This window comes from Solanum tuberosum, unplaced genomic scaffold (genome assembly GCF_000226075.1).
Source record: "Solanum tuberosum cultivar DM 1-3 516 R44 unplaced genomic scaffold, SolTub_3.0 scf00192, whole genome shotgun sequence".
Classification (NCBI taxonomy): domain Eukaryota; kingdom Viridiplantae; phylum Streptophyta; class Magnoliopsida; order Solanales; family Solanaceae; genus Solanum; species Solanum tuberosum.
Window position 1 is genome coordinate 931,597 of NW_006239115.1, and position 19,668 is coordinate 951,264.

The 19,668-nt window shown below is 36.2% G+C and overlaps 2 protein-coding genes across 2 annotated transcripts; both read left to right on the forward strand.

The window, feature by feature from the left end:
* The first annotated feature begins 1,084 nt into the window (after positions 1 to 1,084).
* Positions 1,085 to 7,707, forward strand: LOC102587515 (uridylate kinase). Its single transcript, XM_006355082.2, has 7 exons — positions 1,085 to 1,392; positions 2,447 to 2,594; positions 2,702 to 2,755; positions 3,583 to 3,674; positions 4,998 to 5,224; positions 6,812 to 6,988; positions 7,119 to 7,707. Exons 1-7 carry the CDS (start codon positions 1,220 to 1,222, stop codon positions 7,226 to 7,228), a joined length of 981 nt encoding a protein of 326 aa, XP_006355144.1. The 5' UTR covers positions 1,085 to 1,219; the 3' UTR covers positions 7,229 to 7,707.
* Positions 7,708 to 10,312: 2,605 nt separating this feature from the next.
* Positions 10,313 to 13,270, forward strand: LOC102587840 (probable pectinesterase/pectinesterase inhibitor 51). The gene is made up of 3 exons (XM_006355083.2): positions 10,313 to 10,958; positions 11,033 to 11,334; positions 11,862 to 13,270. Exons 1-3 carry the CDS (start codon positions 10,339 to 10,341, stop codon positions 12,572 to 12,574), a joined length of 1,635 nt encoding a protein of 544 aa, XP_006355145.1. The 5' UTR covers positions 10,313 to 10,338; the 3' UTR covers positions 12,575 to 13,270.
* Positions 13,271 to 19,668: the final 6,398 nt, after the last annotated feature.

A 19,668-nucleotide genomic window follows, 5' to 3' on the forward strand; every position in this document is an offset into this window, starting at 1 on the left:
AATTAAACACAGATATATTTGAATTGCCTATTTTAATTCAATAATATACATATTATGTGAGATTAATATATTAATAAATAAAGATCAAAATTTATTTTCTAATATAAATATTATTCTTTTTCTATTTTCTTTTCAAAAAAAGATATTGTAAGTATAGATTTCAAAGTACCCAATTAATTATTTTTTAACGGGAAAAAGGACGATTATGCCCCCGAACTATCATAAATGGTATGTAGATACCCTCCGTCATACTTTTTGAGACATTGGTGCCCCTGCCATCCAAAAATTAGAGCATATATGCCCTTCACTCTAACGGAAGACTAAATAGGGACACGTGACACAATTTTATCCTTCAATTCAATATTTAATAAATATTGGGTTGGTAGATAAGATTATGACACGTGTATGTCCGTTAGTATAAAGGGTATATATGCTCTAATTTTTGGACGGCAGGGGCACTAATGTCCCAAAAGTATGATGGAGGGTATCTGCATACCATTTACGATAGTTCGGGGTATCTTCGTCATTTTTCCCCTTTTTAATAGTTAATCGACCTTTAATATTATTGATCCATTGTATAATATATGATTAATTGATGAAAGTTGACATTCATGAGTGATTTATATATCAATATTTTTTTGAATATCTGTGTTTATAAGTATTCAAAATTGATGACATTATAGTAAGTTTTTAAAAATTATTCTTCATCGCATAAAAAAAAATAAAAAATTAATTATGATAAAAGATTCTTAAGCATGAAAATTTCTTCTTAATAAACTAATATATGTATACTTTTTAGAAAATAATAAGATCATTATTTTAGTTAAATGAGTTTGATGAATTAAATAAGTCTATTCTTAAAAAAAAGGTTTCAATAACATGGTATGCCAACTACGAGAGAGTGAAACTTTTGAAGTGTTAAGTATATTTGGAGAAAAATAATGATAGTTAAATCATATTTTGATTCTAAATGAAACATAAATGATATTTCAAGACAATTTTCTAAACTTGAGACCATTTAGGGAATTGACTCAAATTTTAATGCAACTCAAACTTTTTTTTTCCCCTTTTCGGTCGTTAGCAATGCAGCAAGTGATATTTTCGTGGGGAGTCGTGATATGTTTCAAAACCCCAAACATTTAACATTATCCACATAGAACAGTGCCGTCTTGTAGAACAAGGGAAAGAAGAAGAAGTGGAATTATAGTTTCCCTTTTCCATGGCTATCTCTACATCCTTTTGCCGCCCCATATCCTCTTTCAATGCTATCAGTTCACCGTCTCTCTGTTACTTCAAACCCTTCTACCACCACTTGAAACTTGATCCTTCTTTTGCCCTAGTCAAGTGTTGCTCCTCTCACATTGGACAATCTCCAGAACACATGAACGGCAGGTATTTTTCTCTTACAGTCGAGACCTAGGCTTACTGTTCTCTTACAATTGTGTAGATTCCCCTAATTGAAATTAATATTTAGTTGATTGTGGTGAAAGTAGCTTAAGATTCTACAAAATCTTTTGGCTGTTTGTACAACTCAATTATTGTGACAGGACTGTTGTATGTTGATAATGAATGTTAAGTTACATTTACTTGAGCAAGTCAGTAGTGTCGGAAAGGTTTTGTCTTCAGTTTAGCTGATGATGGTCATATGGTGTGTGATGAAATGTATTAGTTGTATGGAATTGAATTTTATTTTAAGCAATTCAACTTGTATAAGTTGAGAGCTGGAATACCGTCCTTGAGTATTCAAAATGCATTGATAAATTTGCACTCTTAACTCTACTAACTTATAGTGAAAAGGTTATTCGTTAATACTTTTGTGGGTTCGTCAACCTGAGGTGAGACGAACAGATTGAACTGGGGAGAGGTGTGAGTTGTTGAACACTAGCACAACAGTTTTTGCATCTGATTTAGAAGGACTTGACAAACCTTTTACTTAATACTTGAAAGTAAGAGTAAAATTTCATAAATTTAGCAGCCTAAGTGCAACAGATGGGAGTCATTCATTCTATTCAGTCAGCTAATAAGCTTAGATGTTATATACTTTTCGCCGAATAGGCTAGTTATTTGACCTTTCTTTTTTCATTCACGGAGTAAATGTTTCACTGGTTGCAACAAGTGGAGTTTATCCTATTTACCTTGGATTGAATGCTTTAGTAGCAATACCAAAAATGTTTTACGTCCTTCCACTTTTAGTTATTATATCTTGTCATGCTATTGATATTTTTTAGTAAGACCTTGATTTTCTTAAAAATATTAACTTCCATTCTAACTTATGTGTGTCATGCAGTGTCACTTTAGATATAACTTAAAAGTCCCTAACAATAACCTGTTATGACATACTATTAAACCACTTATCTCTGTTGGCATTCAGTTATTTGTGCTTGCTTTGCATGAAGTTGTGTGTTCCTAATATCAGCTTCCTTGTGTTGTCTGCGTTCTGTGATAGGCAACCTGATTTATCTCCCATAGCTCCTTTTGGTGTCACGATGACAAATAATGGAACATCTAAACCATCATATAGATGGCGTAGGGTACTGCTTAAAGTTAGTGGTGAGGCACTAGCAGGAGATCAAGCACAAAACATTGACCCAAAGGTCAGAATAGTAGAACTGCTCACATATGTCCATGCTCGCTGTGTTGTTGTGTTTTTCTTTCTTTCTAGATTTCTGATCTTTTTTAAAGCTTTCATGTTGTTATACAGATCACAATGGCCATTGCGAGGGAGGTGGCAGCTGTCACTCGACTTGGCATTGAGGTAAATTTTTGAATAAATCGAATACTTCTTTCCTAAAGATCCTATTCTTATATTATATGAAGGTGGTGCATCATCTGAAGGGTTTGGCTTTGTTTTATAAACTTTTTCTTTATTATCTATCTTTCTGATCCCTATTTTGAAGGATACTTAGACCTTCGATTTATTATTATTTTCTCTATAATTCATGGTCTGGTTGGAGCATTAACCTTGGGATTCTTATTGCAATAATTTGTACATTTTCATTTCTTGTGCTATCTGAAGTCAATATTTACCCAAATTTCCTACTTGGCAGTGCTCAAGATTGTTTTGGGGAAATTGAACTAAAATTATTGTAGTAATTTCGTTAAAATTCTACAGCAATGAATCTTTCTCGTGTCCAACAGAATTTGCAAATTGTTTATATGATTCAACATATGAACCATTTGTTGATCTTATTGCTATTCTAACTTCTTGTTTCCAATCTTATGTCATGCTTATGTCATGATTATGTCATGATTAAATCAGTAAATACTGCTATGAGCTCATTGATGGCAATCTGGGTATGTTTTTTCATAGATTTCTCAATTCTTCTAGCAACTGTGTAGGTCTATCATAGTTGTTAGTGGATGTAATAATTTCGGTGGATCCTATTGGGTAGGAGGTAGCAGACTAGATTACTCCCCGTTCATCTGATGTTCCATTGTTAATTTTTCATATTTGTCATTCAAACTTCTTCTTTTCAATCGTATGTCATGATTAAATCAGTATAATACTACTAAGAGCTCCTCCTTGATGACGATCTTATCCAGTTTTTTCATAGATTCTCAGTTGTACTAGCAATGTGGCAGGTTGCAATAGTTGTTGGTGGAGGTAATATTTTTCGTGGATCCTCCTGGGCAGGAAGTAGTGGACTGGAACGTTCTTCTGCTGATTATATTGGGTATGTATGCTATTGTATTTCTGTGTTGGGCAGGAAGTAGTGGACTGGGTAATATTTTGTAGTGTTGTTTGTGCAATTTAGCATGCTTTAGACAAACATGCCTCGAACTTAAAGATGTGATTAGGTACACATTCTTTGATAGCTTTCAGAAAATGTACTTGAGGAAGCAAAGGGTGGTAGGAAGAGTTTTGATAGGTTCCTATTTCCTATTTCGGTATTTCCATAAAAGATGTTGATGTTGGACAGACTTGGTTGTTTTTCTTTTACATCAACTAGTGGTTAAACAAATCAGAATGGGGTTTCTAGGACCCCTTTTCCTTTTTAAGGCTTTGGTGTTGGTGACTAAAATTATGAAAAGGTGCTGAAAGGAATTAAGCATGTACCTGAATAGATGCAGATTTGGAGATCAAAGATGCTAAGAAAGAAATGTTTGGCAGCTTTTAACAGTGATTGTGTATCAAATACTTGCTATGTACAGAGGCTTCAAAGTTGTTGGCCAAATTCCAAAGAGGATTTTGATGGTTTTTGAAAGCTGAAGTTATGTAAAGACAGGACAAGATAACCCTTGAATTAACTGTATCACACAAGTCATATTCTTTTCTTATTTTACTTCAATATGATCTATACAAACTACAAAGTCCTAGTTACTCGGACATTGACTTGCAACTGGATGCTATTAAAAGTTGAAACTGGGGAGCTAAGCTGTACTCTAAACTATCTGAGCTGTATAGGATACCCCTAGTGCGGATATCTGGCAATCGTTTTAGAATTATATCTCTTAGCCAAGATTAAATTCATATTATAGTGAGGACAGGTAGCATTAGAACTGATTAGAACATAAAACAAGATCAATTTTTTTTTTATAGATTTCAGTTTCAATCTAAGTAGGTTATGCCTGATATAAGCAGAATCTATATTTTGTCAAATGCATTTTGTTTTTTCTTGATATCTAATGGGATACAAATGCTTTTTTTAAAATTATATGAGCCTGAGATTCTGCAGAACCTGGTGGTACAAATCTTGTTTTCAATCCAAATGTTTTCCTTGTAATTTTATTCAAACCAATATTTGCACTGCTAGGGCCTGCAGACCTCCAGGCCGATATACTTGAAAACAAAGCTTTTGTTTAATACAGCTCTTCTGGAATGACAAGATCAGTTCTTTAAGTTGGTCAGATTGAAACCCTCATCTTTGCCTGAGTTTGAATGATGGTATCACATGTTGTTAATCTGTCCTTTGATTTATCAGCGTGTGCTGAAGATGCATGGGAGAGAGATCACTTTGGGACTACTATTAATTAAAGTTTTATCACTTACCTTTCAGGATGTTGGCTACTGTAATGAATGCAATATTCTTACAAGCTACAATGGAGAGCATTGGAATCCCCACAAGAGTCCAAACTGCATTTAGAATGTCAGAAGTTGCTGAACCATATATCCGTAGAAGGGCTGTTAGGCATCTTGAGAAAGGGAGAGTAGTAATTTTTGCAGCAGGAACTGGAAATCCCTTCTTCACGACAGACACTGCTGCAGCTCTGCGTTGTGCAGAGAGTGAGTTCTACTTCTTCCTGATTCGGATGTTCTACATGCATGGAACTTTGACATACTTGCAAATTAAAGTGGATTCTGCAAAATATCTTTCTTCCTTCCTAAATTGGATAAAAGAGAAAACAAAACTAAGAAGAAAATGTTACAAGGTCACTATACGCCTTAAACTGTCCTATATTTTAGAAGTACATAATGGAGTGGATAATGACTAAAGTTCCTTCAGAGGTGGGTTGGTAATTTTCTTAAAATCAATTCTTCATGGATCATGTTGAAAGGAAGAAGTACTACCCAGGGTGTTATGTAATAGAAGAATGCCTACCAAAGTGAAAGGTAAGTTCTACAGAACAGTTATATGTCCGGCCATGTTTATGGCAGTGAATGCTGGGCCTCTAAAGTCCAACATATCCAAAAGACGAGTATTAGAGAGTTGCGGATGCTAAAGATGGATGTGCATCCATACAAGATTAGATAAGATTAAAAATGACCACATTAAATAGAAGGTGCAAGTAGCACGCATTAGGATAAACTGAGATAGTTGCTTGAGATGGTTCAGTCATGTCCTGCATAGACCTACTGATGCACCTCTTTGTAGGTGTGAAAGTATGGTGGGTGATGGTGTTAAAAGTATATGAAGTAAACCTAAAATTACATGGAAGAAAGTTGTCTCAAACGACCTACAATTTCTTGAAATCAATGCAGACTTAGGGAAAGATAAAGCACAACGGAAGAAAAAGATCCATATAGGTAGTATCTACCCGTTGAGAATAGGTTTTAGTCTTGTTAGTACTTTGATTTTGAATTTATTGCTGTCGTAGGAGTATTTTGATCTTATTATAGATATAGATGCCAATAAAAATATAGAGAACTTTTAATATTATTGTTATTACCATTATTTAATATATATTTAACTTAGTTTTTTTCACTTTATTTTTATTTGGTGGCATGATGAAATAAATGAATTAAGTGTAAATAGAGAAATATGATCGGTGAGGTTCATATGGTCGATCCCAACTTGTTTGGGACTGAAGGGTAGTTGTTTATGTTGAAATTCTTCATTGCTCGTGTGAAGCTATTTGGCTAAGAATATACCAAGTTTATTGAATGCACACTTCAACACTTATGTTTACTAACTCCCTCCGTTTAAAAAAGAGTGACCTAGTTTGACTTGGCACGGAGTTTAAGAAAATAAAGAAGACTTTTGAATATTGTGGTCCTAAATTAAAGTTATGTCAAATGTACAAAATTGCCCTTTAATCTTGTGGCCTTAAACATGTCACGTGGAAAACTGAAATTAAAATGTTATAAAAAAAAGAAAGAGGCCATTCTTTTTGAAACAGATTACAGACTAAAAAGGAAAGGGGTCATTCTTGTTGAAACAGAGGGAGTAATATTTATCTCCATTAAATGGAACATGTCACACACAAACATTGGAACATGATTGAATTGTTTGTCCCCAAATGATTCTCATCCAAGTGATGATTTGGTCTTTGAGACAAATGGCGCTCTGCTACTGAAACATATATGAGAGTGCACGTCTCTTTCTTTTTTTTTTTTTTGTTTCTCACCAATCAAATTTTGAATGCATTGCAGTTAATGCTGAGGTGGTCTTGAAGGCAACAAACGTTGATGGAGTCTATGATGATAACCCTAAGCATAATCCTGATGCTCGTCTTCAGGATAACCTGACTTACCATGATGTAATTTCAAAAGAGCTCTCAGTGATGGACCTTACTGCAATTACTTTGTGCCAAGAGAATAACATTCCAGGTACGAGGTTTTCAGCCTTTGGATTCCTTTTATCATTTTCAGGATGACTCTGGAGGTGTCATTGGCGAGTCTTTCCCTTTTAAATCAACTTACAAATTGACTCATCCAATCTTATTTTTCATTTTGGCAGTTGTCGTTTTTAATCTCAATAAAACAGGTAACATTGCTAAAGCCATTAAAGGAGAGAGGGTTGGCACATTGATTGGTGACACATGGAATACAGAAGCAGTAGTATCTTAAGAGGACAAAAAGTTGGTTTCAGCAGATGGAAGTTGGATTACTGTTTGTAGCATTTCAACACACTCAGAGAGCTCATTTTGGCAGATTGTTCCAAGAAGTTGGCACTCAAAGTATTGAGTAAATTATGTGCCGTTTGCCCTTCAAAAACTATGGATTCGAAAGTACTGGAGATAAGCATATAATCTCCCGGAATTTTTAACATAAATGCTGATACTGGATACTACTCCCTTGGAATTTTCAGAGCTTTTCTTGAAGTGCAAAACTAGGTAGCCAAGAGTTGCATTCTTTGACATGTAGTGCTACTTTATATCTACATTTCTATTCTTGCCCCTAACATATCCATTCACTTAGGGGTTGTTTTGGTTTGAATAAGATCTATCTATAAGAATTATGCATTACTTATATATGGTTTGATGTATAACAAAATTTACTGCGTATGTAAAATTGCGTACTACTTATATAACGTTTGTTTTTTGATACAAAATGCTGCATGTCAGTTATATCTATGCATAACTAATATTCCATTTGTTTTATTTTATGTGTATTGATTAGTTTGACTCAAAATAAATAACAATGAATCAATTAACAATATAAAAACAATTAATTGGGCTAAGTCTGTTCTCCGGTGTGGCCATTCAACGACACCATAAAAGTAAGAAGCAAAGTGTTTGAGAGTTGGTTACACAGCTTCATAATAACAGTCATCTGAATGTTCCCGGCCTTGTAACTCTGAAATCGGACCAATAGGGATTGCAACTTCAGATCTTCAGGGAATATGTGGCGGATCTAGGTTTTTAAAATTATGGGTGCTCTCTTAGCTTAGTAAAAAAAATATGTTAAACTCAGGCTCACTTAAGCACTACCATGAACCATTAAATCGTGTCTGTGGATCCGCCCGATCGCCCCTACCTTTGCAGCCGTATCATGTCTGATTGTCATCATTTAATACGTAATTTTTATATAGAAAATCCTTGAAGCATTGTTAGATAGTCAAGGAAAAAACTTAAGAAAATCCTTCCCTTGGTAAGATCTCATTTATTACTACCGACACCTAAAAAAAAAAAGATGTGGAAAGTCTAGTGAGTTGTGACTATCGTACTCAATCCCGTGATACTCTTTCCAAGTCTTGCGGCGCCCCACTCTCGAATTGATTTCATTTTTCACGTATATAGTAGTAGTAGTCTTATTCAATGCTTATAATTTACTCCCGTTCACTTTTACGTCATATTTGAATTTGACACACTCATTAATAAAATAATAATTTTATTTATTTTATCACATTATTCTTATTAATTGATAATTATTATTATGTTTTGAAGGATAATTTAGAGAATAAGTAAATTAATGCTAAAGATAAAATATGAATTTTTTTTAATCTCTTTTTGATATGTTAAAAGTGACAAATAAAATGAAAATCTATTTTTAAAATAATGAATAAATATAAATGAAGAAAGAAAGTATTAGGAAGATCACAAAAATATTTCTTCAATAAATTAATTTAAGTTTACTTCTTTTTGTGGTTGGAATAGTCAACCAACTGACTTGATTCCCAAATTTTACTTGTAAAACTAGTAAAGTGTAAAAACTTAAAGTTATAGTAAAATATATTTATTAATTTGACATTACTTTTACTGTAAGAAATAAATATAATTAAGCTATTTTAGTATGACAAAGAAATTATTTTAATTATAGCACGTGAAATTGAGTGATCTCTCTACCATTGCACCCCAAAGCCTCAACAGAACCCTATCCTCACATTTCTCAGAATTTTTTACCAAAGTGAGCCATTATTAAAATTAATTCACCAAAATAATATATTTTTCTGAAATTTTATTAAATTAGTATAAACGTAGTTCGCAGTAACATTTTAGGTTATATTTTATTCAAAAAAATTCAATAACAAAAAGATAAAAATCTGACAGAGTAAACAAACATAAAACGTTATTGTCAGTAACGTTTTATAATTCGTTACTGTTAAGCACGTTTTACAGCTAAAATGTGACTCACAGTAACATTTCTCTGGAATGGCTGAAAATTGAAATTCAGTCTTGTACATGTCTCATTCATTATTCAATTTTCCACTATTAAATAGATAGATATATTTTGTACATACCTTCACTTGAAATATATATGATTTTCTCTTTTCTTTCTCTTTTCTACATAGACAATATTTTTTTAAACAAAAGGAAAAAAAAGTGAGGAAGACTTTGCACAAATTGAAGCTTGTCTTGTATCATTTCAATTTCAAAATTTGTAAATAAATTATACAAGAGATCTTCTTTTAGCCTAAGATATCATCCTTCCAAATATTAGATCATTCGGTTTCTTATGATTATTAATTATTAGACTATCAATAAAGAAACTGTTAAATTAAATTGATGTAATAAGTAAGCTACATCCAAACTTATAGTATATGTATATGACACTTTTTGTACAAGGATATGAAATTTTCATCCTTATTAACCCCCATAGAGGAAGGACTATCTTCCATTCCTTGTAACTCTCTTTTGCTGATGGAATGAACATGTAGGGGTCTGCCTAACCTCCCACCATTGAGGTGGATTTTGAGGAAAAAAATATAATAAGTAAGCAAAATAACTATTAAAAAAAGGAATTAATTAATATTATAGAAAAGCCCTCCTCACTCTTCCTTTTCTTGCAAAAGTATTAGTATCTATGAATGAAAAGAGAAGAAAAAGAGAAAATTATATATTTCATAGAAACGTTATCGTGAGTTACGTTTTAGCTGTAAAATATGTCTCAGAGTAACGAATTATAAAACGTTATTGACAATAGCGTTTTATGTCTGTTTACTATGTCAGATTTTGTCTTTTTGTTATTGAATTTTTTTGAATAAAATATAACATAAAACGTTACCGAGAACTACGTTAATATTAGTTTTGTAAAATTTCAAAAAAAAAAAGTATTATTTTGGTGAATTGATTTTAATAATGACTTACTTTGGTAAAAAATTCCATTGATCACCCAAACTCATCCTAAGCCCCTCCCTTTCACACTGGTCAGACACTTCTTTTTCAACCATTCATCCATATATATATATATATATATATATAACAACTTCAACAAACCAAATTAGCTAATGCAATTCAATGGCATCTGGTAATTTCTCTCTGGCAATCCTCTTCTTATTCTTCTCCCTCTCTCACGCCATTGATGATCATCACCACCATTTGCCTCCTGAAATTCGAGAAGCCTGTAAAGTCTCACATGATCCATCAAAATGCGAGGCTTCTTTCCATTATCACTTTCCTTCAAATCTCTCAACCCTTCAAATAATATATTCAGCATTAGCTCGCTCCTCGCATAAACTCACCAAGGCCCAGGCCTTGGTGAAGGATATACAAAAAGCTTCTGCTGGAAACGTGAATGTTACCGTTGCCGCGGTAAATTGTGTGGAGGGACTCGCTTTTTCAGAATACAGATTTAAACAGACGGCTAATGATGCATTGCCAAGAGGAGAAATTAAGGACGCTCGCGCATGGATGAGCGCAGCCTTAGGGTATCAACATGGCTGCTCCGCGGGTTTACAGAAGGTGAATGACACCTCACGAGTTATACAAACTATAGTGTTAATGGAGTCATTGATTGGGTTTACCAGCAATACTTTGGGGATGATAATCAATTTTGATATTCATGGGAATCAAATCGGATCATGGAGTCCGCCTAAAACTGAACGTCAAGGATTTTGGGAAGGTGTTACAGGAACCAGGTATTGAAAATTTGTGCTTCAATTTATTTGTCTGGTTTTGACTTGATACGAAATTTATATTTGGACATTATCAGAATGGATGTGAAGGGAGGAGTGCCATCGAATTTGAAGCCGAATGTGATGGTTTGCAAGGCAGGAAATTGTGACTATAGGACGGTGCAGGATGCGGTGAATGCAGCGCCTAACAACTTGGTTTCTGAGAGATTTGTGATATGGATCAAGGCGGGGTTGTATGATGAGATTGTTAGGGTTCCTATGGCAAAGAGGAATTTGGTGTTTTTAGGAGATGGAATGGGACAAACTGTTATTACAGGATCATTGAATGTTGGTAACATGGCCAACAGTGGCGTCACCACTTTTGAATCTGCTACTGTCGGTAAGTAGTTTATTTTCTCTTTTGGAAAGTCTTTTATCACTACAAATTTGGTATTCGGTACTCGCATTGAAGTCCATCTCCTTCTTACCAAAGTTGTTTCTATATTCAAAATTTGAACCCGAACCTCTACTTAAAAAAGGAAGCACCACATCTGTGGTAGTTATTTTCTACTAGTACTATGTAGCCTAGTATTTAATGCTCATAACATGCATTGCCAAATTGTTGGATAAAACATCCCCATCCTATAATTAATAATTCTAAGTTAGCAGGTGCATGAGGAGAAAATTTTCAAATACGATCAATGAATAATGCCCGCAATATCATATTTTTTCACATTAAAATAATTATTTTTTACCATTATTATAATAACAAAGTTACTTAACTTACTTCCTTCGTCCTATTTTAATTGTTGCTTTAACTCAAAAAAAATATTCCAAGGTGTACATCTGCTTTAGAGCTACAGTTGATAGTTTTTAGGTGCTTTGGGTCGTTTTGATCATGTTTTATTGTTTTGTTTTAAAAAACAGGAGTACTTGGTGATGGATTCATGGCCAGGGATCTAACGATAGAAAACACAGCAGGTGCTGGTGCTCAACAAGCAGTAGCTTTTCGATCCAGCAGTGATCGTTCTGTGATAGAAAATTGTGAATTTCTGGGTAACCAAGACACACTTTATGTCAATTCTTTGCGCCAATATTACAAGTCATGTCGAATCCAAGGTAATGTAGACTTCATCTTTGGAAACGCGGCTGCCTTCTTCCAAGACTGTGACATCTTAGTTTCCCCTCGAATAGTAAATCCAGAGAATGGTGAAACCAATGCTGTCACTGCTCACGGTAGAATAGAGCCAGGTCAATCAACTGGTTTCGTCTTCCACAATTGTTCCATCAATGGAACTCCAGAATATATGAAGTTGTATAACAGTAATCCTAGTGTACACAAAACTTACCTTGGAAGGCCGTGGAAGGAATATTCGAGGACAGTTTTTATAGAATGTCAATTTGGGGATCTTATTAATCCTGATGGATGGATGCCTTGGAGTGGTGAATTTGCTTTGAATACACTTTACTATGGAGAATTCGGAAATACTGGAGCTGGAGCTAATGCAAAAGAACGAGTGCTGTGGAGTAGCCAAATTCCAGCTCAACATGTGTATTCATACTCTGTTCAGAATTTCATTCAAGGCGATCGATGGATTCCTTCATTTATAGAGAACACTATTAACCCATTATTTATTTGACAATACTATTTTATCTGCTGAATTGCAGAGAAATCCTCCATTTAACTCCAAGTTCAACGAAATCTATATAGATCATCGAAGGGAGTTTGAGCATTTTGTCTTGCTACAAGCGTACGTCTAAAATTGTGATAAAAACTCATCTTCTTTTTCATGAAATTCGTGATGCAGCAACAAAATGTAGCCATTAATGTTGCTTATTTTGTAATACATACTCTTTTTCTTTTTTTTTTGCAATAGAAAGGATGACGTTGATTACTTACAATGTGTTGATCTTGTTTCATAGTCACTCAATTGATGATCAAACTAATTCCCTAAGGTGTTGGATGTGTAATAGCCTTAGGCTAGGCGGTCTGTAATGACTCCGCAGGACAAGTTGGACAACAACAGGCGTAGTACCAGGTACAAACGAGTGCCACAATACCTGGACCACTACGTGGTCCCAGATGCAAAAGGGAAACAGACTCTGATAGCAAAAGAGCATGAGTAATAGCTACTAGAGTAGTATAAGTAGTGGCAGATTTCACTAAAGAAGGCATGGATGAACTTGCTTTTCTTTTAGTTGCTTAGAATAGATCTGGAACCTCCCTTTTCTTCCTTTTTCCTTTGTTTTGCTTCTTGTTATTCCCAGAAGAAGAGGAACAGGTCCCTCTTGTGACCTGCAACAAGTTCATCTTTAATACAAAGTTCCTCTTGTTACACATGCTCATAAAACACGCAAAATATGTTTCGGAAAAAAAACATTAAGCCAATTTGGTGATGCATGAGAACCATCTTTAGCCTATCTAAATGTTTGATGTAATTTAAGGATGGTACTGTTCAACATCAGAGTTTCTTAAAGCTAGGAACACATGAAAACTAATTAGTCCTTTAATTACTAGTGTGTCGAGGATTAGCAAAAGTAGCAATTCCTAGAAATGGTTTCTTGCCTATTTTGATGGTTGTTGCATTCTTCTGAGATCGAAGTAAGAGTAAAATAGATTCATTCAGTAATTTTCACAACAATCAACATTTGACCTCTTGTGCCTATAAATTAAAAAAAGAGAAGCTGAAAGCCACTTGAGTAAAAAGCGTGCAGAAAAATAACGATTGGGTCAATTGTGTTCCAATCACAAGCTTTTTTTATGCACTTAGTACCTAAGTTAATCCAACTTGAAGAATCTTAGTAGCTTAGTTGGTTCGTTACCTAAGCTTTCACCTTATTGATGGAGTCTGATTCCTCACGTTGTAATCCACTCCCCGATTTCCCCGTCCACTACCCCCCAAATGAAGTTGATCAGACTTAAAGGATAACTATCTCAAATGAACAATTAAACCAGTCAGTACCTAATTAATTGAACCTATTGACTCATATTACTTCAGTCTGCACAATTTAAAGCTACAAAAAGTAGTTGGCTTATGTAACTGTAAATCCAAATCTAAGTTGGGCTATCCAGAGTTATAACTAGGTTAATACATGCATATAATCCAGATCATATATCTGTAAGGAGAAATAAACTGTTCAGACCATAAGAACACGTATCGCTTTCCTTGGTAGCATTGGCCCTCCAAAATCCCAAAAACATCAAGTGGTTCAAGACTGCACAGTATAAGCTACTTCATGTCGATTCTACTTGAGTTTCACCATCTGCAAAAGCAAGCATCCTGTTTAACAACACCGCTAGATTTGCCAGCATATCAGCTTCCCCATCTCTGTGGTTGGGCCCTCTTCCTTAGGGCTCTTGCTACTCGTTTTGGGTCTAAATCAATGGAGGCACCAGAAAGCTTGTTGGCAAAACTACAGATGCAAACCTCCGTTCGTGACTATCTTTCTCAATTTGAGAAACTGGCCAATCGTACCTCTGATGTATCGCCGCCTTTAATGAAGCATTTTTTTACCTCTGGACTTCTCCCTGATATTAAATCAGATGTTCTGGCTTTTCGACCCGCGGACCTCAATGAAGCAATTAGTCTGGCCTTTTTGCAAGAGCAAAAAAAGTTGGCCCAAGCTGGGACGATGACCCGGCCCAACTATCCGTCAAAAATTCCTGCCAGCCCATTTTCTTTCCACACCTCTCCTAGCCCTAAAAATCCGACCCTTTCTTCAAGCTCCTCAGCCCCGACTGCATCTATTCCAGGTGTTGGTCGTACATCATTCAGGAAGCTAACACCGACAGAGCTTCAACGAAAACGTGAACTTAACCTTTGTTTCAATTGTGATGAAAAATATCACAAGGGTCATAAATGTTCATCCATCCCTCAACTCTTTTTACTTCTTGCCGATGATGATACTACAGAGGACTCTCCTTATGACTTGTCTCCACCCCCATCAGATTCACCACCTCCAGCTACCACCATTGAAAACCCTTCTCTACTTAGCATCAGTTACCATGCCTTGTTCGGTGGCCCTCATCCCTCTACGATTCGTGTCACTACATTTATCAAAGGCCTCTCTGTGCAGATTCTCCTTGACGGAGGTAGCACACACAATTTTATTCAGCCTCGTGCTGCCAAAGCACTCAAATTACTTGTAGAACCTTCTTCGGGTTTTTCAGTTATGGTCGGAAATGGCCAAGAACTGCGATGTTTAGGTGTCGTTCGTGGTGTAGCACTCACCATTCAGGGCTTCTCCTTTGTCACAGACTTCTTTATTATTGACTTGCATGGTTCGGATTTGGTCCTTGGAGTTACTTGGTTGGCCACATTAGGTCCATGTTTGACAGACTATGTCAATCGTACTTTTGAGTTTACACTGGACGGGAAACATCACCGATGGCAAGGTGATCCTGCCCCCTCTCCTGCCCAAATTAATATGTCCACTCTCAGGCGCTTCACTAAGACAGATTCTATTTCATATTTTCTCCGTCTAGATCTTCAATCTTCTACCCTCATATCACCATGCCATCACCCCCCTGACTTAGCCACTCTTCTAAATTCTTTTCCAGAGATTTTTCATCACCCGTCCTCTTTACCACCTCAACGACCACAAGATCATCGCATTCCCCTCTTGCCAGGAGCTAATCCTGTAAATGTCCGGCCATATCGTTACCCCCACTTCCAAAAAGCTGAAATTGAAAAGCTTGTTTCTGAGATGCTCAAGTCGGGAGTTATTCGTCCCAGCTCGAGTCCATATTCTTCACCAGTGTTGTTAGTGCGTAAGAAGGATGGTACTTGGCGCTTTTGTGTGGATTACAGGGCTCTTAATGCTATCACTGTTAAGGATAGATTTCCAATCCCAACCGTCGATGAGCTTTTTGATGAATTGCACAATGCTTGTGTATTCTCTAAGTTGGACTTATTAGCCGGATACCATCAAATTCGCCTCCATCCCCCAGATATCGAAAAGACCGCATTTCGAACTCATGAAGGCCATTATGAATTTACTGTGATGCCATTTGGTCTTTCGAATGCTCCATCTACTTTTCAATCAACCATGAATTCCATTTTTAAGCCATTTCTACGCCAATTTGTCCTTGTTTTCTTCGATGACATCCTAGTTTATAGCACGTCTTGGCAGGATCACTTACAACACCTTAGATCAGTCTTTGATCTTCTCCGACAAAATTCTTTGGTGGTGAAGCAATCAAAATGCCAATTTGGGCAGTCTTCCATTTCTTACTTGGGTCATATTCTCTCTGAAAAAGGCTTACAAGTTGACCCTGAGAAGATTACTGCTATCGTTTCTTGGCCTTTGCCTTCATCTGTAAAGGATGTCCGTGCCTTTCTGGGTTTAACGGGGTACTATCGTCGTTTTGTCAAAGGATATGCCCAGTTAGCTTCACCCCTCACTGATCTTCTGAAAAAGGACTCATTTGTATGGTCCGATAAGGCTTCTGTTGCTTTTGCCAAATTGAAAGAGGCTCTTGGCTCCGTCCCTGTTTTATTCTTGCCTGATTTTTCCAAGGATTTTGTGGTAGAAACAGATGCATCAGGTACTGGCATTGGTGCGGTTCTTTGCCAAGACAGTCACCCAATCGCATTCTTCAGCCAAAAATTATCTTCAAGGATGCAAGCTGCTTCTACTTACAATCGTGAAATGTTTGCCATCACGCAGGCTGTTCAAAAGTGGCGCCAATACTTATTGGGCCGTCGTTTTACCATTTTAACTGATCAGCAACCTTTGAAAGCCCTTACAAGTCAGGTTATCCAGACCCCTGAACAACAACGTTGGCTTAGCAAGTTAATTGGGTATGATTTTGAGATACGCTTTCGCCCAGGCAAATTAAATTCTGCTGCCGATGCTTTATCTCGCGTTCCTGCTTGTTTTGCGTTATCTTTGGCCATCACTGAAATAGCTTTGGTTGACAAGCTTAAGGCGTTGAACAAATCCAATGAGGAATTATTAGCTCTCCAACAGAAATTGTTGAATACTCCAGATTTTATGTCCTCATTCTCCTTTCAGGAAGGTCTCCTGTTATTCAAGAATCGCCTGGTTATTCCCAAGGATGCATCTTTGCGTCTAATGCTATTGGAAGAATTTCATGCTTCCAAAATTGGAGGTCATGCAGGCGTCGCTCGCACATTTCACCGACTGTCTTAAAGTTTTATTGGGTTGGCATGCGATCTGATGTCAAGAAGTTCGTCTCTGAATGTCAAATTTGTCAGCAGATGAAGGATTCACAACTGAAACCTGCGGGATTACTGTCTCCCTTGCCGATTCCTTCTGAGATTTTTGCTGAAATTTCCATGGACTTTATTACAGGCCTTCCATCATCTCAGGGGCGCACTGTGATCTTGGTGATTGTAGATAGATTGTCGAAGTATGGACATTTTATTGCTCTATCTGCAAATTTTACCAGTCAAAAAGTAGCAGAAGTCTTTGTCCAAGAATTTGTCCGGTTACATGGTTTTCCTACCAAAATCGTATCTGACCGCGATCCCATTTTCATCTCTGAATTTTGGACGGAAATTAACAAACTCCAGGGAACTCATTTGGCCAAGAGTTCTGCTTATCATCCACAAACGGATGGCCAAACAGAGTCACTGAACAAATGCCTTGAAATGTATCTCCGTTGTTTTGCTACAGATACTCCTTCTACATGGGTCCCTCTTCTTCCCTGGGCAGAATTTTGGTACAATACTTCATACCAACACAGCTCCAAGATGACTCCTTTTGAGGCAGTCTATGGCCGGCCTCCTCCTATTGTCTCTCGTTTTGTGTTAGACAACACTTCCAATCCTACAGTTTCGGGTTCTTTGCGACAACGCGATGAAACATTGGTTGTGTTGAAGTCTAATTTACTGCAGGCTCAAGATAGGATGAAGTTCCAAGCTGACAAAGGTCGTAGGGAGGTGATCTTTGATATTGGTGATTGGGTGTATGTCCGTCTTCGACCATATAGACAACTTTCAGTTCGTCTGCAACGCCATTCCAAATTGAGCAGGCGTTTCTTTGGACCCTTTCAGATCATTCAACGCATTGGTGATGTGGCTTATAAACTCGATCTGCCACCTTCTTCTCGAATCCATCCTGTGTTCCATGTTTCAGTGTTACGTAAGTGTATCGGCAAACCAACTAATCAGATTACACCTATTGAATTGTTGGACCAAACTCCCTCTGTCACACTTACACCTGAAGCTGTTTTAAAGACGAGGGATGTTACCAAAGGGGCACATAAGGTGCCTCAATGCCTTGTCAAATAGGTAGGTTTGCCTATTGAAGATGCAGCTTGGGAGGACTCATATACCCTCTTGCAGCAGTTTCCTCACTTGAACCTTGAGGACAAGGTTCTTCTCCATGAGGGCGGCAATGTAATGACTCCGCAGGACAAGTTGGACAACAACAGGCGTAGTACCAGGTACAAACGAGTGCCACAATACCTGGACCACTACGTGGTCCCAGATGCAAAAGGGAAACAGACTCTGATAGCAAAAGAGCATGAGTAATAGCTACTAGAGTAGTATAAGTAGTGGCAGATTTCACTAAAGAAGGCATGGATGAACTTGCTTTTCTTTTAGTTGCTTAGAATAGATCTGGAACCTCCTTTTTCTTCCTTTTTCCTTTGTTTTGCTTCTTGTTATTCCCAGAAGAAGAGGAACAGGTCCCTCTTGTGACCTGCAACAAGTTCATCTTTAATACAAAGTTCCTCTTCTTACATCCCCCCTCTCGGATACATCCCTAACACCTCTCGGACATATCCCTCCCATTAAGTAATGTATCTTGTTCAATTTATCACACAACCAAAGAATGTATTCGAGAGCAATGAAAAATATTTTTGTAATTGGGGAAACTTCTAGGATAGGATGTAATTAGTCCCCAAATGTTTGAGATGTCTATGCATTATACATTTTTTTTAATAAATAGGCTTAGCACTTTGATCCCATTCATATAAATATCTGTTTGATTGATACATTTGACCCATTGGGAGGTTTTGAAGAAAAAAAACCTAGTACATATGTGTTCTGCCTACAAAGCACTATGTATTTGAAATAAGATAATGCAAGTTCCAACTGACGATGTTAAAAAACCAAGTATTCAAGAAGTTAAAGTCTCAATTCTTTTATAAGTTGTATGCAAACCTTTCTTGAAATGCTGAACTCTGTTCCAACAATCTCTTTTGGCCTCAGCTATTCAAAATTATGAATAAGATCCCTAAATAAATCTGGAGAAAATAATTCCATAATTATAGAACATTTCTTAACAAAGTCAACCCTTGATCAAAAGGATTCAATATCTATTATATATACGTAACAAAAGAAGAAGTAATTTTGAATTTGTATATGAAAACAAGGCCGGTGTATGGGGTCATTCATATGTCTTACTCCTACATATTAGTTAATCAATTGTACGCTAGCCTCTTAATTATGAATATTTCTTGTTCTATATAGTACTCGATTCTTTGTATACATTACATTTTACCTGGTTTATTATCTATATTACATTTTTCTTGTTTTGGTAATTCAATAATTATTGTTTGAAAAAAAACGATATATGTAATGATGGAGTTGATCTTTAAATAAGACCATTTTGGCTCATTCATTACAATCTTTTATGTATCAAACCAAACATTGCACAATTAACAATAATTTTTTAGGGATAATGCATAAGTACCTCCTAAACTATGAGAAAAATTCTAGCGACACCTAAATTTATCTAGGGTCCTATGAAGCCCCCCCCC